This window comes from Penaeus vannamei, chromosome 40 (genome assembly GCF_042767895.1).
Source record: "Penaeus vannamei isolate JL-2024 chromosome 40, ASM4276789v1, whole genome shotgun sequence".
In the NCBI taxonomy this organism is placed as follows: Eukaryota; Metazoa; Arthropoda; class Malacostraca; order Decapoda; family Penaeidae; genus Penaeus; species Penaeus vannamei.
Genome location: NC_091588.1, coordinates 17412067 through 17424566, shown reverse-complemented (window position 1 = coordinate 17424566; position 12500 = coordinate 17412067). Strand labels below are relative to the sequence as shown.

Sequence of the window (12500 nt, the reverse complement as noted above, 5' to 3'; positions counted from 1 at the left end):
TAATGTAAAATCGCAAAATCGCCTTGAGTTAAGTTTCATCATTTTGATATATTGACACATAATAATATAATAACAATAATAACGAAAATGCGAAACAACTCCCACACACAGACACTAACGCATTGCGCCAAAATGGCAACACAGTTTCCCAGCTTCCGGAGTCTAAGTCTTTCTTCATCATGTCAGAAGCGAAGCCGTGCATAAACACACACACTAACACACCCACACACAAATACAGACACAGACATACAAAAACACACACACACTGACACACACACGCGCGCGCGCACGGGGGGACGTACACACACTAACATACGTGGAAAGGTATGAATGAGAACGAATATCTTCACAATACAAGAGATGTATTTTACCGGTTTCGATTATATCTTCGTCCGAAATACATGTATTTCTGACGAAGATATAATCGAAACCGGTTAAATACATTTGTATTGTGAAGATATTCGTTCTCATTCATACCTTTCCACATTTGTCAACATGAATACGGTTCACACTAACACACACACACTTTAATAAATGCACACACACATACATTAACACATACTCCTACACACACATAAATACATTAACATGCAATCACAAACATGCACACATTCAGTGAGTGACCCGTGTATGTGGATTCCTCGGGAGCAAGAAGGATTACTGCGCCACAGTCACACTTGTCACGCTTGTCTCTCCCTCTGCATGGCGGGCTCCAAGACTCTCACGTCCAAAGACATTCTGCATGAGAGAAGCGAGGATGCTGTAAGAGTGGCAGTTTAAGAGTAATGGTGACGAGATGAGACGTCTGAAGATGCTTCTGTCTGTGTATTTCTTTGTTCATTTGTTTATTTGTCTTACTAGCAGTCTGTCTTTTTCTTTGTAAACCTAGCTATTTTTTTCCTTTCCTGTTTATCGGTCTATTTATTCAGCTAGCCGTTAGGGTATCTATTTACCTTTACATGGGTAAATCTAAACAAACCACAACACAACACAGTCCAGTATATGTGGTAAAAAAACAGCGTGATCTTGTGTTTTATTAGAGAAAAGGGTAGAGCACAATTGCGAGCAGAGAGGTATGTCTTCCTGTAGTTGAAGTCCGACTGATGCTCGGGAACAGTTCGGTGAGATTTGCGAAGGCTAGCTTCGTCAGAGCCTTGCATATAGGAGGCCTGGCCTGTGTCAGCTATTTATAGCTGTCTCGATTAATTTTCACAGAATGCTGACCGTTGTGGCTGACAGGCGCTCCAGCGCATAATCTTACCATCATGGCGGCTGTGGTGGGTGGTCCCTTTCACAGAAATTGTGTGCTCACATCTCTGTAAATAGCGTAACAGGGTGGCGTTCGGCTCGCCACAGCTCTTGCAACACCTGGCGGCATAGTCATTTGCCAATAATTTTCCATCCGCAGTGGTAGCCTAGTCTGATTCTGTGAAGAATAACTTTGGCACTTCCATTGATTGTTTGTGGCATCTGGATACCATCTGGCCAAGGGGGAGGTTCTCGCTTCCTCGCTGGATGAATGATCATGGGATTTGGGGGCATGCCCTGCCATTTTCAGCTGGTCTGTCAGCAAGGTCATTCCCTCTGATGCCTGTGTGGCTGAGGACCCAGTTCTCGATGACTCTTCTACCCCGAACAACAATCCTCTGCGCTTAGGTAGATGCCGTTAGGCATGCTGTGCTGTAGGCGGCCAATGGCTGCCCAAGACTCTGTATAAAAATACTCACGTGTCCTTCCCTATGGGACGCGTGGGCTAGGTCTCCCATGATTGCAACTGGCTCTGCCTGGGCAGATGAGGCATTGTCCTCATGGATATGACATCCCTCGCCGGCGCCTGCAGCGTGTTACAGGATCAACTGATCTACCCGGAGCAGTTGCAATAACCCTCTCCGCTTCTGCCATTAATCTAGGCATTGATTCTTTCTCCTTGACAAGCTCACGACTGAAAACTCGATCAAGGTCTGTGCGGGGGTTCAGCCTGGGGAGTGTATGTGTGACAGCACTTGACCTGCGCTCGCACCCTCCCCTCGCCCGACCGCAAAGGTAAATCACCTCAGCGGCGGTCTGCCACCCGCTCGCAGCCCTACCATGGAGGGGGAAGGGGACGACCTTGCGGCCACTGCGGTGCCACACCCCCCCAAAACGCCTCACCCTGTGGAAGGGATTGATTCTTCTGACATGAACAACAAGGAATCACCTGCTGACCCTGACGTTGACCACGAGGGCTTTAAAGTCGTCAATACGAAGAAATAAAAAATCACGTGACTCCGGCAATGCGACTGATGAACGACCCAGGAACAATCAACGAGAACCCATCGCCCCCCCGAGAGAAGTACATCCGCCTGGCCTTCCCCGAGGAAACGTCCACGGTCGATTAAATAAGGTGGATGAAGAGAGTCAGCCGAGTCCCTTTCCTCCAAGAGCATGGACCACTAGACATAGTGCAGGGGAAATGGCGATCCTCACGCTACGTCTATGTCCAACGGGACCAACGACACTACGTAGCCCAGATGATCAATGGTGCTATCGAAGGGATTTTGCTTGAAGATAAAGACTAGTATCAGCCCAGACCCAAGAGATACGGGGAATACCTGGTTACCAGGTTTCCAAAGGAGGCCCCTGCAGATGACGCAATGCACCTTCCGGGTATTTTTAAAGCCCGGAGAATCTATAAAAAAGGGCAGCCATTAAATAAAATCATAATTGTGTGGAGCATAGAACGGCCGCCACCCACTGAACATCAGGTCTTTGGCAAGTACATAGAGCCGAGCTCTATTCGCCCGTGGAACTCAGAGGTAGTGGCCTGCTACAAGTGCCAGGGTTACGGCATGTAGCGAAACACTGCAGGAAGGAATCAGCTTGTGTTGTCTGTGCAGCTCACCAGACAAAGGACTACCCTGCAAGCAACAGAGGAAAGGACAACGACACCGAAGACGCCGTCGCCATCGTGAAGAGGTGCGTCAAGTGGGGGAACAAGGTGTGACGGCCTGGCACCGTAACTGTCCCCACAAGCCGGCACGCTTAAACCCCTCTCCCTGCCCCGGCCGTGCCCATCGACCGCGGAGTGGCGATGACCAGCCCAGCTACACGCCGCCCGGTGCCATGTGATGTCGCTAACCCATAGGAATTCCCGCAGCTGCCTGGGGGGTTTCCCATCCCAGAAAACAATGCCTCAGAACTAACTAATGGTGAAAAAATAAAGGAAATGGCCGAGGAAATAAGTAGCCTCAGGCAAGAAATTGCTGAACTTACAAAACTGCTAAAGGAAAGAGAAAGTGATAGTGTATATAGGAAAAATATACTTCCTAATGATGTCAGTGATATCGAAAATGTGAATGAGGTCTCTCATGCTAATGCTAATATTACACATGATAATGATAACATTACACATGATAATGATAATATTACACATGATAATGATAACATTACACATGATAAAATCGACGAATCATCTGAAAACGGTGATGACAGTGAAAATAACGTCGGTGAGGATATGCAGGAAACGGAAGACCTTTGGGAAACACTGAAAATGATGGCAGGTACGAATTATGCGTATAATATCAATATAAGGAGATTGCGCAGAACCTAAGAAAGAAACTAAAGGGCTTCATTAAACAAAGATTTGACCACTCAGCTAATAATAAGGTGTGATGGGGACAAGAAAATAATTACATTTCTTTCATGGAATATACGTGGTGTAAACTGTTGAATTAATGACGCTTTATTATGTTTATAATAATAATGTTGAAATTATCTGTTTACAAGAGCCCTTCACATCAACCACTAAATTAAAAGCCGTCCCTAGAATTAGAGGATATTCCTATACAAACACAGGAATGACAGGTCTCTTGACTTCATGCCATACCGCATAAACTGGTGAAGACGTCCGATGACAATGCGCAGTATCATCATCCACATATTCGAACAGCCTCTGGGTTCTTCTCCCCGTACAATGTCTACGCAAGGTGTAAAAAGTTTCAAACCGATTCTCTGCCCAACTTTTAGAATCATGGCACAATATGCATGGGAGATTTTAATGCTAGACGTTCTTCATTTGGTGATAGTCAATGTAAAGAAAGTGGCGAAGAATTCAGACATTTTGAGAACAACAGATCTATGACCGTATATGATACAGGTAGGAAAACTCATGTGGCAGGGGAAGGCTAGATTATGTAATAGGAAGGGATCTTGTGCATGGTAACGTCAGATGCATGCTTGCAACAGAGTTAATCAGTGACCACTTTGCACTGGAAACGAGATACGCTGTTGACAATAGCCAATCCGCAAAAACAAATAGGCTGAAAATCTCAATTCCTTCTTACCTTGAGCACCACTTTAAATCACGCATCTATGATTGGTATAACAAATACCAATATTTGACGTAAGTGGTCACAGATTACTACAACACCTGGGTCTGTCCAAAGAAAACTCACAACCCTCGAAACAACCTAAGTGGGTCGGTGACCCCACATTATCAAGGGAACAAAAGCGAGTTCAGAAGCTTCTGAATATCTACAGGCAGGACAATACTTGTGGCAACCTTCTTAGGGCTAACACAAATCTACAGGAATTAAAAACTCAAATTAGAAATGAACACTGAACAGTTCCTACAAAGCATTAACAATAACAATTCAATGTCTGAGATCTGGAAAAAAAATTAATCGTCTTTCAGGCAAACCGACTAATTCTCCACAGTTTCATAGTCCTCTTGCACAGGCAGCAATGCTCCTTAGTCAGTGGGCTGGAGCGTCCAGACTGAGCTCACTTCCCACAAATATTCAGAATCACCTTAATCAGTCTAAAGTTGCACGGAAATTTGCTACAGAGATTGGATGTTCTGATTCCGACATTTCTGACTGAATTGAACAATGCACTAAGCAAAGGCCAGGCGTCCGCCCCTGGTGAAGATGGAATTACCTATAGTGCCCTTCGCCTTATAGCCCAGGTACCTGGTAATCTCCTTTGCACCTGTACAGGCTGAACTTGTCACTCATAGTTCTCATAATGAAGAACTGATAGATCTGACGAGTTCACAAAAGCCTGGAAGCTATAGTATAAGGCACTACGATCAGTATAGATATTGTAAGCCCTGCTATGGATGGCACCTAAGTAAAACCAGACAATGTGACGTGTTTATTGCCAGAATACGTTTAGGTTATAGAATGTACTGGCAACTGCAAGGTGCAAGAATAGCAGATGAATCTAGATGTAGACTGTGTAAAGAGGAAAATAAGTGAACGCTTGAGCATTTTATCTCGGAGTGTCATGTGATACAGCCTTTCAGACCACCTAACATTAGGTATAAAGAACTATGTGATTATTTTATAGCATCTGATACATTAGAAGATATACTCATGCTGTATCCTAATTTTACTATGTAAAACTACTATAATCATAGAACACACCACAGAACACTGTTATGCAAACACAAAGGCAAAGATAGATCAACTTAGGTAATATACGTTTGCATGCTGTGTGACATATTCCCATTTTACCATGTATAGTTACTGTAATCACAAAATACTGTACTCTGTCGAATGTATTTGAATATATGTAACACTCTGTAATCACGATTGCCCATGACTGAGCAGTTAGCCAGGGTGGTAAATAAACTTATTAAACTTATTTCATAAATAGGTCATGCTACATCAAAACACATTTATTGAAGAAGTCAGCTAAATACATATTTATTACTTTCATTCATAAAATTATCATCCCTAACTTGTATAATCTTATGTCAATAATAATATACTAAATATGATCCAAAATTACAGAGCTAATTCTAATTTTGGTGCATCAGAATTACTATGAAACTAAATTTCTCATCGTTATTTTTTTCTTATGTCATCTACATTTAGATGAATTATATTTTTTTATTCAAATATTAAATCTAAATAAACACAAAGGGCTATCACTATCATTTCATAAATGGCTCATGCTAGAGCAAAACAAATATATTACAAAAAAACAGCAAAATATATATTTTTTCTGATTCATAAAAAATAATCTCTAAGCTTTACAAAATCTTATACCAGGGTGGTAACAGTTTTGCTTGTATATTATGTCAATCTCTATTAAAAAGAAAAATACGATCACATTGACAAATACTACAAAATCATTTAAGCTTAAGCTTGAACTTCATTATTTGTCTCCTCTGAGTTATGTTTGTTGCTATAAGTATACCTTTTATGCTTATTATTCTTGTTGTTATATATTTTTCTGGAAGAAAAATACACCATCAAGTTCCGCAGAGTGTGATATCACAGCTTAGTCATTTCAGCAAAGGCCATCATCACATTTTCATTGATCGTCGTATTTTTTCCTTTAATTATGCATTTATATGTGTAACTCCAGCATATTAGATTATTTCCCCAAAGAAAAACACATTTGCATACATATAAAGGTATTTATGAATATGAAACAAACTGATGAGCGCAAATGAACGATATATACACACGACTGATACTGCTAAAAAGTTTATTCAAATAAATTCAAACTGGTTGAGAATATACTCAGAAAACGTCAGACAAAATCTGAGACGATTTTTCTGGTTCAAACTGATTCTGTAGATTCTTAGAATTTTATTCTCAGAATCGTCTGGGAACGTTCGTGGATACCACCCAAGGTCCAGCCAGTGCTGGGATCTTTCTTAAGCAATGTCAAGCAGTGGATATGATTGCAAGATCATGTACCCCTCGGGAGGGTGTATGTGAGGAATGCAGGTTGTAGCCCACAGTATCTCCAACTACAAAATACGTCACACTGTAGGGCCACCAGTGCAACGTGTCAGCATCACCTGCATCAATAAGGGCATCAAGAATAATCTCTTGGATTCTTGCACACGGTTTAATCCTTTCCTGGAGACATTCGAGCTGCAAACAAATAAATCATTGGTAACCATGTACTGAAATACAGGTCATTGAACAAAGTACCACAGTTATTTAAGTCTGAGCTTTCTTGATACATGAATTAAAGATGTGTAATGCTTTACTTTTCTTATTTCAAAAGACTGGAAGCCTATTAACATAAATATATGAAATAAATGGGAATTATCTGTAGATATACAGCCCGACTCAATGAACATTCATTACACACACACAAAAAGGGAATATTTATTAGTCTAAACTTGCATATCTACCGTATATATAACAAAACTTAAACTCGCAATATTCTACACCGCCCCCTATTTAGTGGTACACTAAATACCACAAAGAATATTGTAACATCAGCATTTAAGGGCAGCGTTCGGCGTACACCCTTTACTGACACCTACATCTATTTCATTTTCTAGCAAAAGACACATCTTGCTAATTGGTCTGAGGTACTCTCCACTAGCAGTTTTCAAGCGAGCACTCCTCACGTGACCATCAGCATCACTTATCACTTCCAGCACACGTCCCAAAGGCCATGAACCTCGGGGCAGTTTGTTGTCTAGGCTCAGAACAATATCTCCAACCTTCAGGTTACGCTGTCTCGTGGTCCACTTCTGACGTTCCTGGAGAAGTGGAAGATATTCCTTTGTCCACCTCTTCCAGAAGAGGTCTGCCAGGTATTGAACTTGCCTCCAACGTCGACGTACATAAAGATCACTATGATCAGTATCCGTTATTGGACCTCCTGCACCTTTCAGGGTTAACAGCATGTTGGGTGTTAGTGGTTGAGGACCATCAGGATCATCAGTAACCCTGGTTAATGGCCTGCCATTTATGATAGCTTCTGCCTCACAGAATAGGGTGTGCAGAGTGTCATCTGTCATGACCTGCTGGTGACACAGGCCACGGAGTACTCGTCGAATTGTGCGAATCTGGCGTTCCCATACTCCGCCAAAGTGCGAAGCATGAGGAGGATTGAACTGCCATGTGACACCCTTGAGCAACATGACCTCTGCAATCACAGAGTGCTTCAATTTCTCAAGTTCTTTGCGAAGCTCCTTGTCAGCTCCCACAAGATTTGTCCCATTGTCAGACCGGATGGAGGTGACCGGGCCTCGCCTGGCAATGAACCTTCTAAAAGCATTAATATAGAAATCAGTTTCCATTGACTCCACCACTTCTATGTGGATGGCTCTAATCACCAAGCAGGTGAATATGACTCCATAACGTTTCAAATTTGACCTGCCTTTCTTAACTAGGAAGGGCCCAAAACAGTCGGTCCCAGTGTGTGTGAAGGGAGGTACATTTGATATGATGCGGTCTTCGGGTAGATCAGCCATCTTTTGGATCATTGGCTGAGCACTGAGAGATCTGCACCTCACACAATTCCGGATGACAGAGCGTACCAATACATTGCCATGTATAATCCAGAACCTTTGGCGTAACTCAGCCATAAGATATTATGCTTCCACTGCACCATTAATTTCACAGCCATGGATTTACTTGGCAAAATTATTGGATGTTTGACATCTATACTACTAAGAGAGTGGATGAGTCGTCCTCTCACTCTAAGTAGTCCATCCTTCAGGCAAGGCTTGAGCTTAACCAACTTGCTAGAGGACCGTACATGAGCTTCTTCACTGCCTGAGAGTATCTTAATTTCAGCACCAAATGAGTCCTTTTGTACAAGCCTCCAAATGTTGTTCTCAGCTTCATTTACTTCTTCAATGCACAAACATTTTCTTGTCATGTCAACTTCCACTGAAGACTTGAGTCTTTGTGTCAGAGTTCTGTGAAAGCGTCTTAGGCAGGCAATGCAATGCACAAATGTCATCCAATTCGAGAAGCGACTGGCAATTTCCTCAATGAATGACATTACTGTGGTAACTGTTTCACAGACTAATTGTGGTGATTTTACTTCTGGGTCGTCCTCTAAGGTTCCTCTCTTGACGTCATTTGGTAGTATGGGCCACATTTTCTCATTTCCACTAAGAAAGGTCGGCCCAGTGATCCAGATTGAAGAGGCGAGGAAGCTGTCCATGTCAACTCCTCTTGAAGCTAAATCTGCTGGGTTAGACCGAGTCTCTACATACCTCCAAGCTTCAATAGGTGATAATTCACGAATGAGATTCACCCTATTGGCCACAAATGTTTGATATCTCGCCTTTTCATTAAATAAATACTTCAATACAGAAGTACTGTCAGTCCAGAAGACAGACTTTTCTAATCTCAAGTCCAGTTCTGAGCGTAGCTTCTGATCCATACGTGCTGCTACAGTCGCAGCAGTTAACTCTAATCTTGGAATGGTCATCCTTTTCAATGGAGCTACTCTTGATCTTCCCATTACCAGAGTGCAGTAGACTTCACAAGTGGCACTTTCAAGCCTCAAGTATGAGGCACTACCATATCCAACTTGACTTGCATCTGCAAAATGATGTAATTGACAGGACCTGACAGTGCCAAAGGACATGGGAATAAAACTTCTAGGCACCTTGAAGTTTATCAGCTTGGGAAGTTGATTGAGCCATGCCTTCCATTGTGTCACCTCAGCCGTTTCCATCTCCTCGTCCCATCCCAACTGCTGTCGGCACATGTCTTGCAGCAGCAGCTGTGCAGGCAAGGTGAAAGGTGTAACCATACCCAAAGGATCATAGATGGAAGCCACTACTGACAACACTCCTCGCGGAGTTAGTGGCTTATCGTTTGGATTGATCTTGTAGGTGAAATAGTCATTCTCCATTGACCAATGCATTCCCAGAGTTCTTTCCATTGGAAGTTCATCCTTACTCAAGTCCAGAGATGCAACTGAAATGTCTCGCTTGGTTTCAGGAATTGTTGCCAGAATGTTTTTGTTGTTAGATGTCCACTGATTCAGGCGCCAACCTCCTGCAGCACATAGATCAATGAGGTCTTTCACCAACTGTTTCATAGATTCCTTGTCATCAGATGCTATGAGGAGATTGTCTAGATAAAAGTTTCTTCTAATTACCTCAATCACTTCATTGCCATACTGACTACCATGCTCTTCTGCTGTTCTTCTGAGGGCAAAGTTAATACAGCTGGGTGATGACTTGGCTCCAAAAACATGGACAGACATACGATACTCTACAGGTGCTCGACTGGTATCTCCTCCTGGCCACCACAGGAAGCGGAGTACATCTCGATCTTCTGGGGGAACTTTCACCTGATGAAACATTTCTTCTATGTCTGCCGTGACAGCATATTGACCTTGGCGAAACCTTAGGATCACACCAATCAATGCATTTGTTAAGTCTGGGCCTTGTAAGAGATGATCATTCAGCGAGATCCCTTGGAATTTAGCCTCAAGCTCATAGACGACTCTAAGCTTGGGCTTCGTAGGATGGTGCACAGCATGGTGTGGCATATACCATACTCTGCCATCATCTCGGCCCAACAAAGTGGTTGGCACAAGCTCTGCATATCCTTTGCTGATGTAATTTTCAACTGAGGACACATAGGACTGTCGATAGGCATCATCATTTTCCAGTTTCTTCTTTAGTCCTATCAGGCGGTGTATGGCCATCTTGCGATTGTTTGGGAGTCGAAACTTATTTCTAAAGGGAAGATTGAGAATATACTTTCCAGATTCCTGACGAATGGATTCTGACACCTTCACCGTAAACAATTTATCTTCAACAGAATCTTCATGGCGGGAATGAATCTCCTCCCAAAAATCCTTATTAAAGTGTTCTTGCACGCATTCTCTCAAATTATCTGTGGGTTGTATGTGGTGGACATGTCGAATTTGGATAGAATTCTTTAGTCCTGTTGGTCCAAATGCTACCCAACCAAACCTTGTGAGGTAAGCAGATGGTTCATTTTCTTGGCCATGCCGTTGACTGAGAATGTGACGACACAGGAAGCTGTTCAGGCCGATTATAAGCTCAACATCTTTGTACTGAGGAGGCAATCTACTAAGCTTAATGTCACTTAAATGTGACCATTGACTAACCCACCGGACTGGCATCATGTGGTCTGTAGTCACACTGAGCTTCCCAGTGACAAAAACATCATCCAACATCAGATCCTCTTCCTCATCCACACTTCCAATTGATAGAGAGACCAGTTCATCACACTTGAAGTCTCCATTTTCGGTGCGCATCGTTTGGCTTATGTGTTTACCTTTAATGCCAAGCTTCTTAATTAGACTTCTGGCAGCTAATATAACTGCAGCACCACAATCTATGAAGGCGTATGTGTAAATTTTAATGTTGACCTTAACGGGTAGGATTTTCATCATTATTCTGCCATCTGGATTATAGTTGGTAAGTGACGCACAAGGCAGTACATCCTCAACCCTGTTCTCCATACCGCCCCCACTTGTCTCATTTTGGTTCTGGCTGTCGCCATAGGTGTTACGGCTCAGTTCTCTCCCTCGTGTTAATTTTACCGTCCTTAGTGCTGAAGTGTAGGATGTTCTGAACAGAAGTCTGTGCAGAATTGTGTGATGTGAATCTGCACCACACTGACCACATTTACTTTTATCCTTGCAGTCTCTATGGCCATGAGAGGGTTTAAGGCAACGGAAACACAGCCTCTTGGACATGGCCGTATTCCAGCAATCTTGTACATTTAATCTGCCAAACTTTAAACAGGTATGTAAAGCATGACCTCGTTTATTGCAACAAAGACAATCATCTGTCCCAATGTTAGATTCACAGACTGGATGTGTTGTACTTACAGTGAGTCCTTTAGGCTTATTGATTACAGCAACTTTTCTCCTAATAGAAAGTTGTTTACTTCGCGCTTCTTCGATATACCTGCCTTCCTTTGCAACCTTGGCTTGCTCCTTGACAAAGGCTACTAATGAGGGGAAGGAGTATCCTGATTCCTGGGTCACACACCTAGCTGCCCATTTATTTCGTAGGTACTTGGGTAGTTTGCTAACCACTTTAGTCATCACTTCCCTTAGCTCCATCCTCATAATATTTTCTCTAAGAGCACACTGCACATTAAAGAGATAAGAACCATACTCCTCTAACTCTTCTACATCACTCACATCAATGTCCTTCCACTCCAGTAGTTTCCTGATGTAGGCCTCAATAAGGTTATGCGAGTCTTCATATTCCTTATTCAACAACGTAGGCATCCTTCTATAAGCTTTCTTGGAGGGCCATCTAGCTGATTGTAAAGATGAGTCAACCTTCTCTTGGGATCTTCAGTGTTGCTTTCTACATTCCATGTAAATGTATTGCGGAACTGGACAAACTTGGTTAAATCCCCATTAAATCTCTCAGGCTTTATAGGAGGGAGCAGTGTTCTGCGGCTAAGCTCTTGCTGGCTCATCATCGTGGAATCTAATGCTTGCAGTATATGGGTAGCTTGCCCCATGGTGAGAGGATGTGTCACTTCATGCCCAGAATGATTGGGTGTTTGAACAGTTGGCATGGTCTTGGAAAAGGTTGTAAATAGAGGAACTGAAGGATTCACAGGAGTGCTCTGAGTGAACAGCACACGAGATTCAGGAACTGATGGTAGGCGACTTGCAGGCATGTTAGTATTAACCAGCACAGGTACAGCAGACTGTTGAAGAGCAATACTTGAGGTTATAGGACCAAGAACTTGACATGCTGATTGCATGTCCACCTGAGCGGGAGCACTAACCGA

At 42.8% G+C, this 12500-nt stretch overlaps 1 protein-coding gene across 1 annotated transcript in view; it reads right to left on the bottom strand.

Annotated features, from left to right (window-relative positions):
* Positions 1-8250: 8250 nt before the first annotated feature.
* Positions 8251-12500, bottom strand: part of LOC138860267 (uncharacterized) — a 4745-nt gene continuing 495 nt past the window's right edge. Inside the window, exons 1-2 of the mRNA XM_070117465.1 lie at positions 12103-12500; positions 8251-12010 (exon numbers count right to left, since the gene is read on the bottom strand). The exon at positions 12103-12500 is cut by the window's right edge and continues 495 nt beyond it. Coding sequence (XP_069973566.1) covers positions 8251-12010; positions 12103-12500 — 4158 coding nt within the window. The remainder of the gene's footprint in view (positions 12011-12102) is intronic.